Here is a 26,353-nt window from a genome sequence, read left to right on the forward strand (position 1 = left end):
GTTTGTTATAATAAAAAATGTTATTATTTTTAGCAATACTTTTTTTATACATTGCCAGTAGAAAACTTAACAAGCACCTATGAAGAGGCATTCAGCAATGCAATTAAACTATCAAATTTACTCACTGAAATTGCTGAAAAGAATGAAACTTTGATAATGGAAGAGGGCATGAAACTGAATAGCGTAGAAGTAAAATTAAAAGATACAGTTGACACAATACTAACATATATGATAAACAAAACTGACACGACATACAGATTATTCAATGAAATCAATATGAAACAATTTTACGGAATAATTTATTTAACAAGGGTCGTTGCTGCAATAGATAAAATATCAAAAGAATTAGACAATTTAAATATAACTGAATTTAAAGATAAATATTCTGAAGAAGAATTTAAAAAGCTAACAACTGAATTGTCTGTTATTCAAAAGATTTTTAAGAGAAGACCCACAGAGATTATTGCTTTACATTTTGATCTCGTAACTGATATTGTATGGAAGAATGATAACAATTACAAATTAACAAATGCAATTGATATAAAGTGTACTGATTTAAAAAACAATGACACTAGTAAAGATATTTTGAATGACGATCAAAGAACGAAATTACAAATTTGCAATAAAAATTATCAAGTAATATATGGAGCAGTTGAAAATGTTATGACAGAGTTGTATGAAGATATTAGAAACAGCTTATTGAATCTTGTTAATACACTACAAAAAGATGATGCAGAAGAAATAATTGACATATTCCAGTTCCTTAAAGACAGGTAATATTGGAAGTCTATTGAATACGATATTTAAACCAAATATAATACCCAAAGTATCTAATCTACCAAAAGAATGTTTGTATTTTTGAATATTATAATTATAGTTGAGTTCAAATTATAAGAATAGAAATTAACATGCATCTATCCATTTTCAAATCTTATTTTTTACAGGAAACAACTCATGAAATCTTTAAAGTACTCCATCAAATACGCGTATGACCTGGGATTGCCTATTTACTTAAAGTATCTGCAAAATAATCTTCAGAATTACAACATTGTACTAAGTTTTCTATCGGGAGAAGATTGGTGGACAGAACTGAGATCTTTATATAACGGACCTTATGCTAGTGTTTTCTTTGATATCATTGAAAAATCTTTAGACATAGCCGAAGACATTATGAGTAAACCAGACAAAATACATGTGAGTATAGAAATCAATTTATTTTCTAATTTATATTCCAAATAATAAAAAAAAATGTATATTTATTTAGTTAGTATTAAGTAGTATAAGTTCGATGAATTACTTTTAGAGGTATATTTTATTAAAAAAAAAAAAACAATATTTGCATGCACACCCTTGTCCATTTTCCCCCCTTTTTACTTAGGATTACCAACAAGATTACAATACAATCAACCGTGAAGCAGTTGTGTTTGCATGGCTGTGTTTCGGTTTGAAGGGTGGGATATGGCGTGAATTTACTGGGTACAGAGGAATAACACCTGAGTCCTCAGGAATGGCAATGCATGGGGGATGTCATGGGCGAAACAGTATACTCTGTTATGTGCATGGTACTGCTCATGTCTATAGGCGACGGTTGCCACTTTCCATCAGGTGGGCCGTCAGCTTGTTTGCCATTTTAAGTAGTATAAAAAAAAAAACAATATAAATTTACATCCATATATTTACGACATACTATTATTGCAGTCCCAGCACTGGTATCCCTTTCATGTTTCTATAGCTAAGCAGCTGTATTTAAATAGATCTATTTTATTATAGGAAAAAATACTTCTAGTTGATTATGACAATAATTTACAGTTAAAACAAAGTTACAGATGTATAACATCTTAGTTCTCAGCTAAAGAATAATACGCACGATAAGTGTCATGGATAATCAGTGTGTTCTGTGGGAATCAATGTTCAATTAAAAAAAACGCTGCATCAACTAACATTATCATGGATGTTTTTATATAATTTAGAATGGCAAACAAGCTGACGGCCCACCTGATGTAAAGTGGTAACCGTCGCCTATAGACATGAGCAGTACCATGGACATAACAGAGTATACTGTTTCGCCCATGATACTTCCCATGCATTGCCATGCCTGAGGACTAAGGTATTACACTTCTATTCCCTGTAAATTCACTGCCATATCCCATCTTTCAAACCGAAGCACAGCCATGTAAACACGACTGATTTACGGTTGAAACACGAATAGGATAGAGGTACTCAAGCAAACGACTTTTGTACAAAATCTCCCTCTGGTAATAATAATTTAAATGAGGTAATTGAATTAATAGTGAATCATAAAAAATTACAGCTAGTTCGATTACTTCGAGACATCAACATGAACAGCACTGAAGCGTTATGCCAATCGAACATCACAATTTCTGATTACCTACCAGACAGTACCGGCGCTATATCCACTCTTAAGCAGCAAGTATGCACTGCAGACCAGAGTGACATATTCAAGGAAATACCGCCATTAGTTTTTGCATCACAAGTGAGTATTTTGTATTATTTTCATGTGTAAATAATAGCAAGTAAATGTTTTCTTACTGTACTGGGTTGACTGGAAGAGATCTCTGTCAGAGATAAGTCCACCCTTGCTCACGACATTTATAAATACATTATTTTATATATAACTTACAAATGTAATAAAGAATATACATTAAATTGCAAATGTGAAAATTATTAAATAATAAACAATATGTATTTAATGTTTTTGTGCATTATACGTAAAAATTCACTCTCGCGCCACCTGCCCATTTCTATCTGTTCTCCTTTAACCAAAGGTTGTCTGTAAGAGATTGCTCTAGCGATGAGACCGCCTTTTGTACCTTTATATGTATATTTTAATCTGTACTCCATGCTACTGTATTTTAGTTGAATTGTTTATATGTCATTGTTTATTTTTATATTTTTGGTGCAATAAAGACTTTAATAAGTTATTTGACTATGTATTGATTGAATGAGGCTGTAATGTTCTCCTAAAAGTAAATGAATAAATAAATATTCGAGTTAATTTAACAGTATAATTATGACATTTAAATAACATCACAAATAAAATTGTTATTTAGAATCTTAGTCGAATTCATGTTTACCTAGTAAGTAAAATATATAACTGGTGTATAAATAATGTACTCATAGATTTATATTGCCGTGTGATCCCGACATTGAATAGGTTGCCCCTTTTCCCTATGAGTGTCATAAGAGACGACTAAGGGAACTTATTGATTGAAGGATGGGCAGAAAACCCTATTTAACACATGGATCAATAAGTCCTGAGACTAACCCAGAGATGGCGCTCGTAGTAAACCAGTAGCCAGGTCTTTCTAGAGTACTAACCTTTGCTTGAAACGTGTCGAAATTTTAAGTCGATCGGACCAGAAACAGCTGAGTTATCGAGGTTGGAGTAAAGTAAGTTATGGGGGAGGCCTATGTTCAACAGTTAACGGCTGATATGATAGAAAATAAAATTATTTATAGTCTTAATTTAGTAGAATTCATGATTGCGTAGTAAGTAACAAATATAAATTGATGTATATTCATGATTTCATATCCTCATGAGATCATACCCATAGATTTCATTGGTGCCTTACGTACGTTTCTGCCACTTCAGTGGGTCTACCATGAAATGTTTTTCGAAATTTCCGAGCCAAACAAAGCACAAATTTGATGTTAAAATTACATAATACATGCCGTTTGGAAATATTAAAAATGTTAAAATATTGTCCCTTTGGACTTTTATAATAGGATGTATGACGAACGAAATGTTAAACTCCATTTATTGGTCCGATTTTGGTATAAACAAAAACACGAAATTTAGTCCGAAATTTCGGAAGTTCACATGATAGCCCCGCTGATTTAAATATTGACAATTTATTTTTTAATATGGTAAAATTTCTATGTTCATTTAAAAACGAAATTTTTTAATACAATTTGTTATTGATTTTTTTTTTATATTTATCAGATAAAAAAAATATTATTGACAGAGTAATGAGATAAAAACTATGAAAAGAAAATCCAACCGAATTAAGAATCTCATTTCTTTTGAAGCCGATTGAAAATTAAAGATTTTAATGTAATTTAAAGAAATTTACTATTACGTCTTTATGCAATACGGCGCAAACGAATTGTTTCGCTGTTGGGTAAGGTGCGTGTTAGCTCAAACAGTGTCCTGAAGACAATTGCTGATAAAATGGACTGTCCCATCCTAAAATATTGGGTGGGACAGGTTATCAATGTAAGAGCGTTATGACCGCTCATTTACTAACATAGGTTAAGTCAATTTGTAACTAACAAAATGGGCCTTATGTAGTCTGATTAAATAAATATTATTATTATTATTATTTATTATATTTGATACTAGAGATAATAACAGATTCAAGTTGTTTTCTACAGGGCTACAACGATGCCTTGAAGTTATCAAAAGATGTCGACTACACAGCACTCAACTCTGATATATTTATGACTGAATCGAAACTAAGACTTCTCATGGATGGCCCAAAGACACCCCTGAGGCCTAAATGGATTAACGAGGAAAGCCTGTCCAGTTTGAGGAAGGTAGCCCTAGGGTTGCTATCAAAACAGGCTATAACTAAGGCGTCGTTTGGTATACTTAGCAATGTTATTGATGCAGGGACATTGTTTTTAAATAGCAGGTAAAAAAATTATTGCTTGAGAAATATTATTAATTAATTAATTAATTATTAATTAATTTAGATTACTTCTCTAAATCGATCTGGTAGTGAAAGGTGCTTACCTATCATGTGAATATAGGTCCGCGATAGTTACTTTTTTGAAAAAAAATAGATTCGAAAAAAATTACTGTAATGTAATTTATTAATCCTCACTAATATTACAAATGTGAGTGAAATTGTTACTTATAAAGTCTTAACGGGTTTTTTTATGGGTGATAATGAAATGGTAACCCTACCCGCGCTATCGGTGTACACCGGCGGGGCACCAGTGAAAGATAGGTGAGGATGAAGTAGGTCAGTTAGCCCATCGTGACGAATTCAACAAGAATTGTTCACGATGGTTTCCAGGGGGAACCACGTGGAGGTTGACCTAATAGGGTATATTGCTAGCAATAGGGCTGTCAAACTCTATTGCTAATAACCCCTTTCCCCCCAGTCTTAACGGGTTAACATGGATATGAAATTTTGTATACCTGTTCTATATGGGATAGAGTAGAGCTGCCATCCGTCCGGAATTCCCCGGATTTGTCCTAGTTTGATGAGCATCTGGAGGCCGTCCAGCAGGATTTTTTTAAAAGTGTAACCCGGACACTTTTGTCGTAAGGGAAATCCAATTTTTTTATAAGTAGGCGATCAATTGAAATAAATCTTAGTTATAAATTCATCCACAATAACTTTGTTTATATATAACAATGTTTTTGTTTTTATTACAAAAAATACTTTTTTAGAAGTGTCCGGGGAAAAACCATATTTCGCTCAAATGTCCGGAATTTTTGCCGTGTTTATTCGGTGTCGGTAATATCACCTACATGGCAGCCCTAGGACAGAGCCTTCTCCATCTTATCCGTTGATCATTATCTAGGCTACTTTTTATCCCGCTTATAAAATATTTTTCAGTTACGAGGACAAATTCGCGGGCAAAAGCTAGTATCATTAATAGAAGGATCTTGATACTTTCGATGGATAATGTCACTCCTCATTTTTAACTATAAAAACTAGATATCTTGCAATGTTCTGGTAGTGATCTAATAATCTGGCGTTGACTAAATTTCATATAAGTACGCTTTCTGTTACAGCCACTGCGTATTATGCTCAGAGTTCACGACCTGGTTCAAACAAATCAATCTGCAGTTGTTCAAAAACAAGAATATGACAACCTGCTCTGTCATATGCACAGCATGAGCTTAGAAGATATTTACCATGCACTAAAGAACGACTTCCATTGGGATATGGCTTTTAAAGAGGTATATTATTAGTATCATAGTAAGAAAGGCAAACTTATCTCTAAAAAAGATTTATTCCCAAATCTTTTTCCTAAGATAAATTAAAAAAAAATGTATTCTGGCAATATTTTAGTTAAAATCTAAACTTTCGATGTGAGTCGTTCAAGGTCTAACCTATTACACGATGGTATGTCTTAGTTTGGTTATTTCATCAGAATTATTTTGTTTAATTCCACCACCATTAGTATGTGTGTGACTGCCAACATTCGAAAATGACCACCACAATTACTACCAGAAGTTCCACAATATTTCATACTAGCGGCCCGTTCCGGCTTTGCACAGGTGAACATTTTAACGTTTTTAAAGTGGCCATTAAGGCTGCACACGCGAAAGAAGCTTAAAAATGGAGTAAGTTCTTCCGTTTTCCCAACATTTCCCTTCACTTCATAATGAAAAGTATATTATAACCTACCCCGGAGTATGAAGAATAATTGTACTAAGTTTCGTTAAAATCCGTCGAGTAGTTTTTTTTTCTATAACAAACATACAGACAGACAGGCAAAAAATTTACTGATTACATTTGTGGCATCAGTATCGACCACTAATCACCCCCTGATAGTTATTTTGGAAATATATTTCATGTACAGAATTAACCTCTCTACAGATTTATTATAAGTATAGTATATAGATTAGCCATCAATCTCCGATTGGCATTTTGTTCACGCACGTTTTGCGACACGCGTTTCACCTCTAAACGAGGCCTGTTAAGGCAAATTATTCAATTGCTGCCCGAAATTAACTGTTCGGCATCCAAGTCGAGAACAAAATAATTCTAATAATCTAATAATCAGTGATATCGACTTTGGCAAGATAACACCTAGCTCATTAAAATATCTCTCAGTTTTTTGTTAAGGCTTGGTAAATAGTGAATCGTAATTAAGTATATTTGATTTGATGTTACAACCATAGTATATAAACACGAGATTTTTAACAGCAAATTGATAAATTTGTTTATATATCAATATTTGGTTTTGCAGCTCATCTCATCTCGTAACTATACCAAGTACGAAATGAACAAAGCAATAACGGAACTGTTTGAGCAAGTGAAACTGCACCTTCTAGAAGACATCAGCTCGAATAGCACCAAACTGGCGCAGTGTCTGACGAGCAACGTGACCAGCAACGAACTGGGGAATGCCACATTGTAAATAAAGATTTCGTTAATAAATCCACAATTCAGAATATTTGGCAAGATAATTTTAAAATAGCATCATTAGATACCAATTATATCCCACTACTTAACGTATATCTTTCTTAATATTACCTTCTCTTACACTAGTGTATTGCTCCACCTCTTACTACCACTTCTTGGGAATGAAAAGGAGTGGTACATTGTACTCTACTAATGCAAGGAAAATTATCTTGCTAAAAGTTCCAAACTATACAATTAATTTTTTGCCGTTAAAGAACTTGCTTTCATATTCTGATCTAATTTGAAGGCCAAATATATATATATATATATATATATATATATATATATATATATATATATATATATATATATATATATATATATATATATATATGCGCCATGTGTTGCCATTCCTGAGGACTCAGGTGTTATTCCTTTGTACCCAGTAAATTCACGCCATATCCCACCCTTCAAACCGAAACACAGCCATGCAAACACAACTACTTCACGGTTGAAACACGAATGGGACAGAGGATATATAGCAGAATATAGTATCTATTCAGTAAATTAATATACAAGTGCTACCATCTGTGATCACAACTGTAAGTATATCGTTTTGTTTGTTGCAGATTTGCAACCGTCCTCTCTCACACAGCGAGGCTGATTAGATCCCAACTACCTCACCTTCAAGAAGTGAATGGAATAAAAGAAGTTTCTTTCTTAAAAAGTCTGCACTCAGAAGTGGCACATAGACTAGATGTACGAGCACCATTAAAGACTTATCTGATAGAGAAAAGTACATTGTCTGAGGAATTGAGAATTATTATAAATGCTGAAACTGTTAGAAATATTGAAGATGCAGAAGTTAATCTGCGAATGGTAAATATTAACGTAACCTTATAAATTAATCACGATGTACAACTATTTAGTTGTACGGAGCAAACAATTTTAAAAGTTATTCTATTCTTTAATATTCCAGATCAAAGCAAATGCGCTCAAACCATTACGGAAATCTATATTTCTGAAAAATCGCAGTTGGGACGATGTTTGTCAATCATACAATTGTAAAAAGATTGCTTTGTTAATTGACAAAAATATCAATAGGACTTTAGTTGATAAAGAAGTAAGTAAAAAATATGTTTATTTTTTTTTTATTATTGAATTGTTTTTCTATCATAGATGATACAATATATTCTGTGATATTCATTAAGTGAGTCGGCAAGATAAATACTTTACCAATTCACGGCCAAAGAAGATTCCATGTTTTTTATTCCTTTAATTTTCTACTTTTTCTTTAGTAATATCTTAAATACTGGATAATAGCTAAAAGTTTTAAGTATTTTGAAAGCTTTTAGCAACTCCATTCTGGTACAAACTTATACACAGTTTTTGTGTTTTTTCTTTAGTTTAAATCTATATAATTCTATGATCTATCTTTGATCGTTCTGTGCTCTATTATTCATTTTAAATCCACTTTTATTTTCTAGTTACCAGCCCTACAATCTCAAGAGTTTTGGCGTTTAACATTCATATCCAATATTATTCAACGTGCAGAAGAATTGATAAGCCATATCGGTAGACTTTTGGGACTGGCCAGCAAGATAGATATATCAGGGGTACTTCTAGGTCGATTGGCAGCGGTTCTGGACCTGATGATGCAAGTACTAATGGATGATACCCTCGCCAGTATTGTGTACAGGTATTTAAGTGTTTCTCTCGATCCAAACAAATGAGAATTGAAGTATCTATGATATCATATTCTGCACAGTCTATATAAATACCAGAGATTAATGAACTTACTATGTTTTTGTTGTTTCCGACAATTGTTTCGGCTTCATCTGGGAGCTTTCTTCAGCGGGTATTTAGCACTTTGCGTCAGCGTCTCGCGTCGCTATAATTCAAAGCACAGCAGTGATTTCATTGATCTTCTATATTTATATAGACATTGAATAAAAATTAACATAAACTTTAAAAATAATATTCTGCACTGTGTTAGTAATTTACATATTTTGATTTCTCTATTTTCAGCATACAAGGTATCCTTAAGGAGATGAGTCCACTACTGCAAGGAACTGATCTGGAACACGACTTACGTTCAATTACCCGTGGTCTAACTATTTTACAGCAGCTCAAATCATATTTAGTTGAAAAACAGGATCTAAGAGGTACACGATTTTTTTTATGTTCTTGCTAATAATTCTATTTACTACAAGAGAAACAATGAAAGAATTTCAGATATAAGAAAAAGATATCGGATCTAAAGAAAGAGAATTTTGGCATTCAGTTTTGTTTAGTTACTCTATAAAGGACTTGATATGACGATTCACCTCATATTTTATAATTAGATCTTTTCCATTATCACATGATAAACTGCTAGTTGAATATATGATACTAACATAAAATTTCTTTACCCAGTGGATATGGAGAAAGTATTTTTAAACGCTGACAGCGTGGAGTCTTCATTCGGCAACCTGGGCATCAACAACACCAACTTCTGGTCGGTCGCCGCACCGCGCATACACTCTGGATATATACATCTCAAGCCAGTAAGTTGCAACTTTTGCTCTTATAATCTTAGCAAGTAATGTCACAAACTTGACCAAACGTGACACAAAACGCAGAACATGATAAACAAAAGAACATCTACAAAAATATTTAGGTGCCGTTTTAGTGATTTTGAACGCTCATTGTAAATCTTGTTACTGAAGATCGCAATTGAATAACTAGTTTATTGAAGTGACAAACAACTGCACACCTAACGGCCACTTTCTATTTCCTATAAACATGTATGCCACCATAGTATACGGTGTGATGATCCACGATATTCCTTAAGCGTCCGTATGCTTCAATTTCTAAAATATAATTTTGTTCTTTGGCATTGCTGTATCGTTCCGGCACAGAATGAACTACCTCTTCCTTTCTAGAGGCAACTAAGCGATCTTAGAGGTAGCAACGCCCCTTTTAAAACATCATTTAAAACCCTGACTATGGTTGCAAACCCACCTGCCAAGGAACTACTAGCAAAACCCTCCCTTATGGGGAAGGCATACGTTCAGCAGTAGACAGTTATCGGCTGATATGATAATAATGATGGTTAATTTTATTTTCATTTTCTACAGCATGACAGCTTCTGGTTCATTTGACTCCATATGATTATTTCTCGTTTCTTAAAATGACAGGTACTTACATCAAAACAAGGCGACTACCACATAGCAAACTTCGTATGCCAAGCCGACCAGATGTCAACAGTTGTATTCCCAGGGGATCTGGGCGTGGTCACAGCTGAGGACGTTTACGGCGCTGTCGTCGAGCAGTTCTGTACCATCACTGATGAACAGGCGAAGCAGATTATCCCAATACTATTGGACAACTTGAACTACAGTTATGTGTTTGAGAAGGTGAGTTAAAACAATTACTGGAAACAATAGACAAGTTCATTAAACCCTTTTTAATTGATAATATATGAATACTTAAAAAGGTACTAGGTTTTATAAATAATAAATTGAAGATTCGGCACTTTTTATATTCATTGTAGTTGTAACCTCAACAATAATGGCCCAGTCGGACAGAACTTGATTTCAATGTAGAGGTCTCAAGATCAAGTCCTCGCAAAAATCTCTTTGAATCATAAAAAAATATTATTTCTGGCTTCGTGCTTAGATGAGCACGTCGAGAAGATGAGACGTACCCCGATAAGTCTTCAGAAACTTTAATTTCTCACGAAGTCGATCAAGAAATTAAAGATAATAAAAAATGTCACAGAAAGTGTTATAAGAGTACTCTGTGAGAGTAATCTCCACGCAATTTTTATCGTTGTTAATTTCAAGCAAATTCATCGAGATGAATTAATTGTCCTCGATCATTCTCGCATATCCATTCTCACTGGTACTGTGCCAATGCAGATTAATAGTACAGGCGATGCCCCCATTCCACATAGGAATAATGGCAGCCATTATTCAGCCCATTTTTGTATGAAATATTGTATTATGTAAAGTCTAACCAATATATTATTCGTCAGGTATCAAACACGGTCCTGTCCCTGCTTTATACAGCGTCAAACTTATCACAATCAGAGGGTGCCACAGTTCTGGACAATTTGCCACAGATGGCAGCACTGCTGCCGACAATACAGAGCAGTGTGGGCGAACTAAGCGATACATTAATCAGTGAGCCACTATTCCAAAGTCTGAAGGATTTTGATTCAGTCGGCGGACTTTTATCTTGTAAGTACTAAATACTGGAAATAGTATAATTTCAATTTTTTTTTTCATAAATATAATGGATCTTTTAAAATAAAAATAGCAGTCTCAATAAAATGTGGTGCTGTTCATATCTCTAGATCATGGTTTTTTTTTTTACAACACAGGGGGCAAACGAGTCGGCTCACCTGATGGTAAGTGACTACCGCCGCCCATGATCACCCACAACACCAGCGGCATTGCAGGTGTTCTTTGCTTTTCATGTTGTCGTATCGGTTCGGAAATACTGCTGCTGGAAGTTGATTCCAAAGAATGGTTGTGCGTGGAAGAAAGTGCCTTGAAAAACGCACGGTGGAAGACCGCCACTCGTCCAGATGATTGGGATGAAACTTTAGTTTGTGGCGGGTTGTACGGTGGTGAAAATCAGCAGCAGGGATCAGAACACTCCCCATGATAGTTTTTGGCATTCGAGCTTTCGAACGTTTATCGTTCTTTGAATAAATTGTTCTGCTAACGTTATATCCATATGCGGCCTGCTTTATATAATTTCAGCATGAAATATCGTCTCACCCTATTGAGCACTGGCTATCTTAGCCTTCTCCTCCAGATGACCGCAAACTGGATGTCGCAAGATATATCAACGGACCTAGACTCGACTTTTTATCAAGGAAAGTCTGAAAGTGAGGAGATACGGCGTCTTTTTTGCGGTAAACGCAGACTTGTGTCTTTTTGGGGTTAAATTGGACAAGATTTTGTTCACCCCAGATCGAAACTTGATGGAGTGAAGTTTCGATTTCAGACACAAGTCTATTCCGGCACTTCCGGCGGATTGTGTGGAGCTTCGTGGCGGTTACCACGTCCTTCAAGTGAACACTCAGTTTCTTTGCCATTCTAAGTCGCATAAGAAATATTATGAGCACCTTTAAACCTCAAAGTCAAAGGGATTAGTTTTTGTCATTCGGCTTTCTGAACGATAGAATAAATTATTCTCTAACGTTACATCCACCAGCGTCCCAGTTCCTATCGAGCGCTGGCAACATGCTGTGTGGCAAACCGTTCCAAACGGACCTGAGCCGGTTCTACAAGGTCATAACGCAGACGGAGGACATGTCCAGACAACCTGATCAGGCACACCTCGACGCGTTGCCCAGTAAGTGTACATGTAACTAGCAATCATGTTCGCGAATAATAGTTCAGCATTTATCCAGGATATAGATCTATTGCATATCAGGATTGGATATATGCACAAAATTTCATTCAAGTTCTCTAAGTCATCATAAGAAACTTTCACAAATGTGAAAAAAATTTAGTGCGATTTAATACCTTAAAATATTCCAGTATATTTATTCTGTGAAAGGTGCTCTTGTCTACCATCCATAGGTGTATTAAAAGAGGCTAGATGGGTTGTACCTATATCAGATTTATCAAATAGTTATTCCAAGAGAGCTAGATTTTTAGCTGTGTATAAAGACAGATCTGAGAGTACATATATTCAACTTTTTTAAGGAGCCAATCCCATTCTGGAAAATAATTTTAAATACGCCAATGTTACCATCCCGATATAAAAAGGTTTCTAACATAATTTGCTGTGCACATTGGCTTTACGTACCCTTTGAAGCACATTGCAAGTGACAATTATTTTTAAATGATCCAAATATGAATTTCAAAATTCAGAGGTCTGGATAGGATTCAATCATGACTACAGTTAAGTGTTCTTCAACATTCCAGTAACACAATCTTGTATACTGTTTGGTGCTTTTACTAATACTAATCGAATGATACTTTTTAATGGACGATAATGGAATAGTAATCCCGCCTGCGCTAACAATATACGCTGGCGGGTGACCAATAATGGGATGATAGATGAAAATAAAAAATTAGCTTATCGTGATGAATATATCTGGAATTCAGCACGATGGTTTCCAAAAAGAATCGCGTGGACATCGACATAACGGAGTATATTGCAAGTAATGCGACTGGTAGTCCGTATTACTAACAATCCCTTCCCTCCCATTAGTATGAAAGTATCTCACTTTGGCGTTAAAAATTTCTAGGCTACCTTTATTGGATACGATGTCCTCTGACGGCAGTTACTGGAAGCTGGAGTTATTTTAACGTTATTTTTCCTTATCGTTTACACTAGCGGACTTCTGTCGTTCCCTATACAAAGACGTGCTCAACATCGACGGCGGTAAGATTGTGTGGAGCTTCGTGAAGCCTCTTATTATGGGGAAGATATTGTACACACCAAATACTCCAACTGTACAGAGGATCATTGAAAAGGTGAGATGCAAGTACAACTTTTTAAAAGTTTTTTATGCATTATGAGTAAAATAATTGTATGATCCTGAAGTCAGATATGCTTCTCTTTATTGTTAACATGCAAAAATAATACGCCCCATAGCCTTAACTTCTAATCAGGCTTATATTAGAACTAACATTTTCCAGTGACTTTATACAAAAGTTATCCACATTTCCACCGCCAAGTAGCTGATTTGCAAGGCTTTGTACAAGATTTGGCAGTGATGTTACCAGATATAAAAGTATAATAATTGGATTCTCAGGAATGACAACGCATGGGACATACAATACCATAGTATTCATGTCCATAGTCAATACTTATCATTTGTCATCAAATGGGTCATCAAATATTTTGTTGTTCCAAATCATACAAACAATAATTTATGATTTTATTAAATTTATAATTTCAAAGTATCTATCTTTTAGTTTATTTGTCAACAGTATGAACATAGAACAAAGAACTTTCATAATTTTTCATTATTCATGTTTCCAGGCAAACGCCACTTTTTCCCACATGATCAAACTAACTGGTCTAGTGCACTCGTTCGCACGAGCCTTCTCCTCTATTGACAAACTATCCGACCACCGCGAGGGTTTGACTGTGATGAAGAGGCTCCTTAGCTCCTCAGCCTTCCAGGAAATAAGAGTAACACTGATGGGTGACTACCAGCTACCGGATTTTGATGTCAATGGATTATTTGATGAATTTGGAGATTTAAAGGTGAGCTATTTCTAATAATTGGGTCACACATAGCCGAAATTAATTGGTGGATTTTTTTTGTAATCCAAGCCTTATGCTTCATGATTTATTAGATCAAATCTAATGAAACATAGACCAAATCAGTCATTTCACATCAATTATAATAGTAACTTCATTCTGTTATCATTTTATTGGTTATATCAATAACGTCTTTCATTAATTTTTGCTAAAGAATAACGGAATGTATACATTTTTCGATATCTGATTTGGTGTGAAAGACAAAATAGTCAGCGTTAATCTTTATTTTTAATTAAAATAAGAAAATAATCCAGTCACTGTCTCCAGGATGTGGGCAGGCTACTGACGAAAGCCTCCAATGTGTTGCGATGCATCAACCTGGACAGGTTTACAGCGGCGCGCGATGAACATGACCTGACGCACCGTGCCGCACAACTCAGTCTCGTCAACGAATTCTCAGCAGGTAGGGCCTTTTTTTAACGTTAGGAAAAATGCAACATGCAAACCCACACGGTGTAGGACCCGTGTGCGTACTGCCGGTTAAACGACTTGACGATATACTTCCCAATCTCATAAACGGCAGTGCCATGGAGCCCCTTTCGAAATCGGCCACGCCACGACAAGCAAGTAGGGCCTAAACGATTGTGGATGTTACTTCTACACTTTCGCAATATTTATTATTAGGTTTTTTTTTAGTAAATAAAATCACTTGGTTTGACTACTGTTCGTAAACTAATTTACCTACTGGTACTTAAATTATATGTATGCAAGTGTAACTTAATAATGCAAGTAGATATGTGCGCGAGCCAGTACACTGACCACATAGTTTTTTTTTATTTAATGGATAACGATGCCAATTGTTATGCCAAATGTTATGGTCCCTCCACTAGCAGTCAGTTGGCCTGTGAAGAATTCTCTAGGAGGATGTTGGCCTGACTGTATCTTTTGCCAGCAATAGCGCTGCTGTTAATTGGAAGCTAAGAAAAGAGCCAAATTATAAAGTCTATTAAAATCAGAAAGTAGAAACTGTTAGGACACTTGATACGACATACGAACTTATAAACATCTTAATAGAAGGTAAAAAAAAAAGGAGGGAACGGGGGACCAAGACATAGTTACATAAGGCAGATCAAGGAAAATATTGGTGTCGTATTGTATCAAGAATTGAAAAGACTCACTGAAAATCCTAGTGAGTGGCAAGAGACAAAAGCACAACTCTTAAAAATGAATGAAGGAATAAAGGGTCCCTAGGGGGTATAATTATGTGATATTAAAATACGGATTTTTTTGTATTGTTTTGGGTGTATGCTAATGACAAGTAAAAGAGAAATCTTCTTTATTTTGATTAATTTATTTATCAGGTCTTTTAAACCGTATTTATGTTTCTGTCCCTGAGACGCTGAACTCGGCAGTTATTCGTTGCAAAGCAATTTTGATAAATTACATTGTATCCAGGTCTGGTATTCATAAACAGTGAAGAACAAGGCGATACTCCAACTAATATAGAATACAAGATCAGGATGGACATCGAAAACGCACCCACTACGAAAAGACTAAAAAATTAGTAAGTGTACTTAACGTGTAGTTACTTCGTTCAAATTTTATACAATATTCTTTGAATTGTATTCTTTGAATGCATTCGTTGTCTATAATTTTATTTCTTATATCTCTATATACGTTTTAAACCGATACAATAAGAAGAATTAGATCGTTGTTAAATAAACACTATGTAGAACATATATTAGTTATCTATATATGTAAGTGTATTATATGTATATGTATTTGTACGATTAAATATAATGTAATTAATTTAATTTTGTCTGTTTAAAAATTGTCTCTCTTATAATTGATTCCTTTCCATCTGGAAAGAACTCTTTAGAGTTAATTTCTTGTATTACCTCTGTCATAGCTGGTGTGTAGTAAATAATAACTGTTACTGTTATTGACATTTAATCTCTTATGCATTTAGTCTCTTACGTAGTATTGATGTTACATCAATTAATTCATGATTTTTAACCTTCCTAGAATAGTAATTGAATTTATAATAAATAACATTTTAACTTACATTCATGATTTCACGTGAACCATCAGCTTGTTTGTCATTGAAATCATTAAAAAAAAATATGGATCATAATGTTCTTGTATTTATGCAGGCCTGTATGGTCATTTGTCGTGGCTATTATAAATAAGAAAATAACTCAGTCATATTTCCTACACAGCATGTGGATCCCGGGCCCCGAGTCGAGCTTTATCGAGAACATGCGCTACTTCCGAGGGTTCGTTCAGATACAGGACATCATTGACAAAGCCATCATTGACCTCGCCCACAAGAGGCACAAGAGGGACCTAGCCGAGGAGCCAAAGTGGGCAGTGTATACACAGCAGACGCCGTATCCGTGTTATAGAAAAGATTTGTGAGTATTTTAAATAATTTGTGTATGATAATCACAAAATAATTAATGTACTACGACTTCAAGATAGCAAAATCATTTATTTATTTATTATTTATTTAACTCTTTATTGCACCATACATAAAAATATACAATGACAAGTGAATAATTAAAGTGAAATACAGTAACATAAATACAGATTGAAATATACACATAAAGGTACAAAAGGCGGTCTTATCGCTAAGGCAATCTCTTACAGACAACCTTTAGTTAAAGGAGAACAGATAGAAAAGGGCAGGTGGCGCAAGAGTGAATGAATATTTTTTCGTGCATAAAATACAAAAACATGTAATGCACAAAAATATCAAATACATATAATTTATTAAACTACTTACTTATATATATATATATATATATATATATATATATATATATATATATATATATATATATATATATATATATATATATATATATATATATATATATATACAAAATACATAAACATACACATATAAATACATACATAGCACACACAAGGAAATATAACAAATCTAGTCCAAAAATTATAAAGGAAGACATTTTTTGTCTCTTATAAGTAGTGATCTTTTTTAACTCTATCATCCAATCCAGCAAGCAGATTTAACTAAAAAGAACTGGCAAGAACTCGAGTGTTTTGCCATTTTGATTATCACAATGAATCTCTTAAACATTATCAGGTAACTTCAAGCCGGAGTGTTTAAATGATTTACGAGCGTCATGCTTTTGAAGGCTTACTCCTCATTTAGTCATAATAACCAATAATTTCATTCCCATATGTGTTTCTTCAAAATTGAACATTGCAATTCTAAAGTATTTAACTTATCAGCTTCCAGACGTCTCTCTACGAGTCGCAATCATTGCTGGTAGCGTTTTTCTTCTCGCTGCTGTTCACTGTCGCATCTGCAGTGAGATTTATAGTCGTCGATAAAGAATCTGGTAACACTATGGTAAGCAATCAATTGATTATTGAATTAAACACTGTAAATTTTTTATATAGATCTCTCTGTTTAGGGATCATTTCTCAATCGGACCATTTTAGGAAACATTGTTGAATTTCTCATAATATAGAAAACCTTAATGTGTAGACCAAATTATTCAGGGAGACACTTTTCAAAATTTTGCAAATACCATGGGTATTGCATTGTATTCTATGGTGATCATAGTTCTGTATCTATCGACTTGTTGCCATTTTTTATGGGTGAAGGTGGAATGGTAACGCCGCCTACGCTATCGGTCTACGTTGACGGTGAAAGAACAATGAGAGGTGACAAGTGAGGATGATGCAGGTCAGTTGGCCCATAGTGACCACTTGAACAAAAAACCACTATGGTTTCCAAGAGGAACCGCGTGGAGATCGACCTGATAGGGTGTATTCCTAGCAATGAGGTTGATAAATCTCATCACTAACAATCCCTTTCCCCCAACTTGTTGCCATTAGGAATTATATAAATAAACTGTACAGTTGATGTCGGTGATGGGAGTGAACCTGCTCTACCACTCGCTGTCCTGGTTCATCGCTTCGTTCACCGAGATAGTAGTGACTTGCGCGGGCATGGCAGCAGTGTTGTGGCTGGGCGGCGTACTGCCTAACACGCCGCCTCTACTGATATTCACACTGCTCATTATATTCGGCTTCTCCGTGCTGTGCTTTTGGTAAGTTCTTTTTAAAAATCGTTCTTTAATAATTTGCAGCACAAGAAAAGGGTTTATAATAAGATATTATTTTTAAGATAACATTTTTTTTCCATGTAGTGACGGAGAATACAATTTTTAAGGGTTAGAATGCCAAAGAAGTTGGCGTCCTACCTGATGAAAAGTGGTAGCCGTTGCCTATTTGACATAAACCAGCACCACGGACATCAGAAAGTCTCCTTTGATGGCTATTTTAGTACTCGTTACCTCTAAAGAGTTTTGTATAAAGTCTATTTCTCGTAAAAAAAAGTACAATAAAATTTATGCACCAAATGAATTTTGTAACGACGATGATATAAATTTACAAATGCTCCCCCAGTTACCTGATGTCGAAGCTGTACACGTCGGCGAGTTTCGCAGCGGTGAGCACAGCGATCGCGTACCTCATGACGTTCATGCCAATCGTGATGGTACTCTCGCTCGAGTCCGTTCTCTCCACTACTTACAAGATCCTGATTGTAAGTAATGCACGTTGATAAATGAATACCTTAATTACTTCTCTCGCTAAATATCATCATTATCGTACCAGGCAACAGCCGTTCACTATTGTACAGTCAAGCCTCCCCTATAGACTTCCATAAGGAACGATCCTGAACTACCTGCACAAAAAATATATAGAAGCACGACAGAGATAATAAACTAAGGCGTTATTGCTAAATTGCGTTCTCTTTAAAACAATCTTGGAAATAATCACTGAGACAAATCTTTTATGTTTTCGCTCTTCTGAGGATTATACGTATATAATATATGCATATATTTAAAGCAATATAATATATAACTAAAAAAATATGTAAAGATTTCGTCTTGAAATGAAATAATATTATATAAAGTCTTTCTCTGTAGATTTATATGCCGATATATATATATATACATATAAGTTTTCCGGTTTGGACGATGACATGTACGTGAAGTAGTTAAATTACTACCAGTATTGTAATTCAATGTCATCTAGCAAGTGTTCTTATCTTATTTTCACGATCCTAGGAGGATTTGTGCTTCCCCCTGCCTTATACCATCATTTTATAGATATGTGTTACCTTAACGATATCTCGTGGTTTAAGATATCTGTAGTTCCCTGGCTCTAGATAAGCCGTTCCCAGTAAACTCATACGCATACTTGTCAACGAATCGCAGTTGCACATCAAGTGTTCCATGGATTCCGATTTCTCCACGCACAGTCTGCACAGTGTGTCCCAAGACCCATCTTGTGTAGTATATGCTTTATTGGCATGTGTCCAGTTAGGGCACCCATAATGAGTCTTGCCTGTTGTCTACCACCGCTGTAGATGAGTTTATCCCATGAATCTTATGTGTTTTATGTACTACTGCAACTACAGTTTACTAGTTTACGACTGTTGTTACTAGTTTCTGTTGTAGGTAAATATTTAATACTAAATGATACTTTATTATCCGAAACACAGTTATGCAAACACAACTGCTTCCGGTTGAAACACGTCGATGTCATCTGCTGTATCGTAAATATTTAATACTAAATGATACTTTATTATCCCCAGTGCCTGTCGATGTCATCTGCTGTATCGTACGCATTTATCTACATAGCCCGTTACGAAGCAATGGGCATGGGTGCAAAGTGGTCTGATCTATGGAGCTCTCCAGTCGAAGAAGGGTTGGATATGAGTATAGGAACAGCGGCCGCCATGATGCTCGTTGATTCTATTATATATTTAATGTTAGGATGGTTAATAGACAGATATTTTGGTGAGTATGAAAACTAAACATGTTTATTACTCAGGTATGTAGGACTTTTATTAGTTTGTTCGTTTTTTAGCGTATAGCATCTTTAACGGCTTACCAATCACTATGAAATTTGGTTTACATGTACTATATGAGATGACGAAGGCTATAGCCTACTTTTTATCCTGATCAGTAATCATAAGCCGGCCATGTAGACAAAGTTTCGGGCAAAGGCTAACTTTATAAAATAAGGTCCTAGAATAAAGCCTTGAGAAACCTCAATCATTATTTGCTCTGTTAAGTTTATGATATCGATTTATTCACCATATTGATTAAATTAAACTCTATCAAGTCTAATGCTGTTTCTTTTATATCTGTAATGAATTTACTGTACACAAAAACGTTCAATGATTTACTTAATCAAAAGCTTTTGAAAAGTCACGCAAATTTTGTAGTGATTTATTACATTGATTTGTCTTTATAAGATCTTATAGATCTTATTAGATCTTATATTGCTAATAACGTGCTTGTTAAGATACTATAATTTTGAAAAATCTTAATTAAAAATGATTACGCCTATAATCTTAAGTAGAAGTAAATAGCAATGGAAATTTAAAAAAACAAATATCGATTTTTTAAAAGTTATGATTTCTTATACTAATATAGGTTTTAAACGAATTGAAAATAACTCACACCCACCTTATAACAAACCTCATATTATCCAATATTCTTAATTCTCAGGTCCAAAAACTCTCCGAAGCAATATAACAAACTGTGTAACTTCTGGTGAGAAAGCCGGCGTCAGTATTGTGAACATTACCAAAATCTATGGAGAGAAGTCTCGAAGACCCAAGGTAGCGTTAGACAACGTCTCCATAGAACTGCAGAAAGGACAAATCACAACGTTACTGGGACATAATGGAGCGGGAAAGACAACTCTTACGTAAGAATTATATAATTTCAATAACATTTAGGAATAAATAATAGAACGTAATTGTTCTTATACAGTTCTTGTACATCGGATTCATTCATCTGACTCATTGTAACTCATCCTAAACTCGAGGAAAATGGAATAAAATTGATTGCAGCTCATTCTAACGTCATTATCGACTTTTAATATCGTTTTTCTATTAGAATTATTATTCCTTTTGTGTTGCTTCAATACAAATATAAGTGCCTGCATTTTCTTGCGTTACTTTAAAGAATATATATGTATTAATGTTTTGCAGCTTTTTTTAATATTGTAGATATGTGTGTTTTGTAGAAAACAAATGGTTATCTATCTATTTGCTGATGGCTATTATGAGTTGCAGACAAAATTGAGAAAATTCATAAATTTTAATTTTTTAGTGCAATATTCTGAAAAATCAAACTATTTTTGAGAAATCTAAAGACCTGTTTCAATTTTACAGCAAAATCCTAATGGGTATGTTGAAGCCCACCAAAGGACACATCATCATCAGATCGGAACATGAATCCGGAACTACACTTGGGGTGTGCCCCCAAAACGACGTACTATTCGAGTACATGAGCGCGAGGGAACACATAGCGTTATATGCCCAGCTGAAGAGTGGGCTGCCCTTGGACCAGGTTCGAGATGAGGTGGAAAAGTAAGTCAAACTATAATCTGTAGTACAATTATTGTTATAACCAATTGTCAATTTGTCCTTTTATCTATATGAGAAACTGTCAAACAAAAAAAAAAAACTAAAACCTAAGTATTTGTGTTCAGATATATCAACGATTACATTTCTTGAGTTGATTAGTGATCATGAATTTAAATAACACAAACGTTCTGTTTCTGTTAATACAATGTTTAAATAAATGTATTTTACATATTTACGAGCATTTTAATCATGCACTTTTTTCAGCTAAAGAGGATTTTGTTAAAACTTTTATGGTTGACAGAAATCCGGCTCAAAGGATCGATTTGTTTAAATTTTGTAAACACAATGAATATCGAAATACATTTTACAGGAATATAAACAAATGTGTTTTGCCATATGTGTTTTCACGGAAACAGAGGAATATGTGTAGTGTGTATTACTCGTAGTTTGTATATATTGTAATGCTCGTATTGTGTCAGGCTGCTGGAGGTGCTGTCGCTGGGCGCGGCGGGCGAGGAGGCGGCGCGGCGGCTATCGGGCGGCACGCGGCGGCGGCTGTGCGTCGCGCTGGCCTTCGTGGCGGCGCCGCGCCTCGTGTCGCTCGACGAGCCTACCGCGGGCGTCGACCCCGCCGCCAGGAGGTACGTACTGCGCCTCTTGTCACGCTTCATCATCATCATCCACTGCTGAACATAAGCCTCCCCCTTGGGGGGTTTTTAACAGTAGTTGTCACGCTTGGGAGACAGATTGGCAACCGCAGTCAGGCTTTAAAGATGTTTAAAGAAGGACGCTGCTGCCCATCCCTCGCCGTCCCTTAGTCAAATCTCACGACACCCACGGGAAAGGAAGGGGTGGCCTATTCTATGCCGGACCACACGACCACGTGTTACGCTTATGTGTAACGATGTATCACTTTTCATTAAACGATCCATCACTATAATCATTTTCTAATACCAGCATTTGGGGGGAAAGGGATTGTTAGTAATGGAGACTGAGAATCCCATTGATAGCAATATACCCAACCAGGTCGACCTCCTCGCGGTTCCCCCTGGAAACTATTATGGTTAATTCCTGATGAATTCATCATGAGAGGCTAACTGGCCAGTTTTCATTCTCATCTATCACCCTTCACTGGTGCTCCGCCAGCGTATCCTGTTAGCGCAGGCGGGGTTACCATACCATTTTCACCCATCAAAAAAAACCAGCATTTATAGTACAGCTTCTATTGCGGAGTTCAGATAGTGACAAATGTAATTCATTATCATCTCTGCCATTATTTTGTCCACTGCTAGCAATAGGCCTTCCCCAAAGACTGCTATAAAGAACAGTTCCTGGGCCACTTCCTGCAATGTGTTTAAGGTCGTCACTGCATCTCGTGGCTGGTGTCATTATATTTCATACATTATATTTCATACCTGATTAAAATTGAAGTATTATTTTTATGTTCTACCGCCTGTACAATGGATTGTGCTCAGAGGAATTGTTCAATATGATGCCCACAGCCACTTTCTATCATTGTACGGCTCGCCATCGACAGGGAGTTCATTCTCATGTCCTACAGCCTCAATGGTTGCGTACTGTGCGGTTTCAGAGATGTTTCCTCCCACGAACACTCAGGTTGTGGAATGAGCTCCCTGCCGAGGTTTTCCCAAGAGACTACAGCATGGGGTTCTTCAAAAGTGGGGTAAAGAGGTTGCTTCGGGGTTGGCAACGCGCGCGTAATACCTTTGGAATTGCAGGTGTTCATAGGCTACGGTAACTACTTACCATCAGGTGGGCCGTATGCTATGGCATAAAAAAAATGTTTTTTTTATACCAACAGAGACATCTGGTCAATGATCGAGAAGTTGAAGGAAGACAGGACGATTCTAATGACCACCCACCACTTAGACGAGGCAGAACTTCTTAGCGATCAAGTCGTCATCATGCATAAGGTATATATGAACGTACAAATTCCCACTAAATTCCATTCTTGATTTTATTCATACAACTTAGAATGGCAAACAAGCTGATGGCTCACCTGGTGGATGGTGGTAATCGTCGCCTATTTACCAGAGGGAGACTTTGTACAAAAGTCGATTGTTTGGGTACCTCTGTCCCATTCGTGTTTCAACCGTGAAGCAGTTATGTTTGCATGGCTGTGTTTCGGTTTGAAGGATGGGATATGGCGTGAATTTACTGGGTACAGAGGAATAACACCTGAGTCCTCAGGAATGGCAACGCATGGGGGTATCATGGGTGAAATAGTATACTCTGTTATGTCCATGGTACTGCTCATGTCTATATCGCCTATACGGTTACCACTTTACATCAGGTGGGCCGTCAGCTTGTTTGCTATTCTATGACAGTCTACCTGCATAATAGTCGATCTATCTATCCAGACCTTAGAATGCGTCAAATTAATGAGTTCCCTTTCATCTCAGGGTCAAGTCCACACAACTGGCTCACCAATTGAAATCAAGCGCACCCTCGGCACTGGCTATAAATTGATCGTCACCTATCCGAGCCAAACTAGCTGGTCAGACACTCAGGAGTGGATGGACGACGAATACGACTTCGAAGAAAAGACTAAAGAACTCCTATCTACAGTCAAGGAGGTGGTGACGAACGCGAGCCTGGTCGACGTGAGCGGTACTGAAGTGGAGATTACCCTGCCATTCTATGATCCTCATGGGCTTAACACCAAGTGAGTTCTCTATAGAAATGTTAACATTATTTTTATTCCCTTTGACTCGGTGCAACGACGAGCTATGAGAATTGTCGATGATCCCAGTCTTACAAGCGGTATGGAACCTTTAAGTCTTAGGAGAGATTTTGCCTTACTTTGCGTATTCTACCACTTGTATAACGGATTGTGCTTAGAGAAATTGTTCAATATGATGCCCATGGCTTCTTTCGTTCGACTCACCATCGACAGGGAGTTCACCCTCATGTTTTATAGCCTAAATGGTCGCATGCAGCGCGGTTTCAGAGATGTTTTCTACTACGAACACTCAGGTTATGGAATGAGCTCCCTGCCGGGGTTTTTCCAAGTGACATGAGGTTTTTCAATAGGGTGATAAAGAAGTCTCTTCAGGGCCAGCAAGCGTGCGTAATACCCCTGGTTTTACAGGCGTTCAGGTAGTACCATCAGGTAGGCAATATGCTTGTTTACAAAAAAAGATTAGAATATTTACAAAAAATATTCAAAAACCGAAAATATGTCACACAAATAATAGTCTGTTTTAAAATTGTTGCCATTGTACATGTTGTTAATAACAGAATATAGTTTCATTATAAGAAAGTGGTTAAGATCTGATGATAATACGTTAAGTTTTTTTTTTTCATACCACTGAGGTGGCAAACAAGCATACAGCCCACATGATGGTAAGTGGTTACCGTAGCCTATGAACACCTGCAATACCAGAGGTATTACGCGTGCGTTGCCGACCCTGAAAAAACCTCTTTACCCCCCTTTTGAAGAACCCCATGCTGTAGTCTCTTGGGAAAACCTCGGCAGGGAGCTCATTCCACAACCTGAGTGTTCATGGGAGGAAACACCTCTGAAACCGCTTAGTAGTAGTAGGTCCATAGTAAAGGATACTTTGACAAAGCACAGCGACTTCCATTCATATTAGCTCTTAACTGTCCACTGCTGAACATAAGCCTGCCCCTAGGAAGGTTTTGCCAGTAGTTGCCACGCTTGACAGGCAGATTGGCAACCGCAGTTACGCTTTAGAGATGTTTTGAGGACACTGATGCCCAAACGTCACCCTCCTTTATTCGCCCAGACCTACGGGAAAGGAAAGAGCACTAAATACGTCGTAACAATCCAATTTAGGACATTTGCTTAATATTATTGCCTTCTATTTTTTATAACTCTAATATGATCCTTTTACGTCTACAGTGTATTCATGTTTCTTTTACAAAATGAATATGTTATATATTTTTTTTTTACCCACAGCTACCTGCAGCTTTGCACAGTATTAGAGAACAAACAGACAGCCCTCGGCTATACAGAGTACAGCATGGAATGCAGCACTCTGGAACAAGTGTTCTTCAATATATGTCAGCAAGCAGACGCGCCGCACCAGGGAATTGAATATGGTAACAATACTGTTTATCCACAGTAAATGCCACGGTTGAACTTTTGCTTGGTTTTCTGCAGAAGATAGTTTTTCAAAATTTCCCAGCCTAACTTTATTGTGATATTAATGACTTAAAGGTTAATTTTTTTAATAAATGAGATGAAATGTTATAACCTCGCACGCGCTATTGATTTGCACTGACGATTAAATTTTACCAGAGGGAGACTGTATAAAAGTCATTTGCTTGAGCACCTCTGTCCTATACGTGTTTCTACCGTGAAACAGTTGTGTTTGCATGACAGTGTTTCGGTTTGAAGGATGGGATATGGCAGTGAATTTACAGGATACAAAGGAAGAACACCTGAGTCTTCAGGAATGGCAACGCATGGAGCGGTATCACGGGCGAAACAGTATACTCTGTTATGTCCATGGTACTGCTCATGTCTATAGGCGACGGTTACTACTTTCCATCAGGTAGGCCGTCACCTTGTTTGCCATTCTAAGTTGCATGAAAAAAAAATTAAGAATGAATC

The 26,353-nt window shown here is 36.1% G+C and overlaps 1 protein-coding gene across 1 annotated transcript in view; it reads left to right on the forward strand.

Annotated features, from left to right (window-relative positions):
* Positions 1-26,353, forward strand: part of LOC113514677 (uncharacterized) — an 86,339-nt gene that overhangs the window by 43,419 nt on the left and 16,567 nt on the right. The window contains 30 exon segments of the mRNA XM_052893685.1: positions 34-773; positions 945-1,194; positions 2,312-2,494; positions 4,396-4,655; positions 5,771-5,829; positions 5,832-5,938; positions 6,955-7,121; positions 7,739-7,988; positions 8,089-8,232; positions 8,597-8,808; positions 9,138-9,274; positions 9,525-9,655; positions 10,289-10,507; positions 11,128-11,332; positions 12,318-12,458; positions 13,452-13,591; positions 14,103-14,330; positions 14,655-14,790; positions 15,783-15,891; positions 16,547-16,741; positions 17,586-17,706; positions 18,222-18,412; positions 18,771-18,909; positions 19,966-20,170; positions 20,888-21,089; positions 21,559-21,756; positions 22,233-22,394; positions 23,576-23,687; positions 24,177-24,439; positions 25,697-25,839. Of these exon segments, the coding sequence (XP_052749645.1) occupies positions 34-773; positions 945-1,194; positions 2,312-2,494; positions 4,396-4,655; positions 5,771-5,829; positions 5,832-5,938; positions 6,955-7,121; positions 7,739-7,988; positions 8,089-8,232; positions 8,597-8,808; positions 9,138-9,274; positions 9,525-9,655; positions 10,289-10,507; positions 11,128-11,332; positions 12,318-12,458; positions 13,452-13,591; positions 14,103-14,330; positions 14,655-14,790; positions 15,783-15,891; positions 16,547-16,741; positions 17,586-17,706; positions 18,222-18,412; positions 18,771-18,909; positions 19,966-20,170; positions 20,888-21,089; positions 21,559-21,756; positions 22,233-22,394; positions 23,576-23,687; positions 24,177-24,439; positions 25,697-25,839 (5,749 nt within the window).

The sequence above is a fragment of the Galleria mellonella genome, unplaced genomic scaffold, assembly GCF_026898425.1.
Source record: "Galleria mellonella isolate WM207_F2 unplaced genomic scaffold, CSIRO_AGI_GalMel_v1 utg184, whole genome shotgun sequence".
NCBI lineage: Eukaryota > Metazoa > Arthropoda > Insecta > Lepidoptera > Pyralidae > Galleria > Galleria mellonella.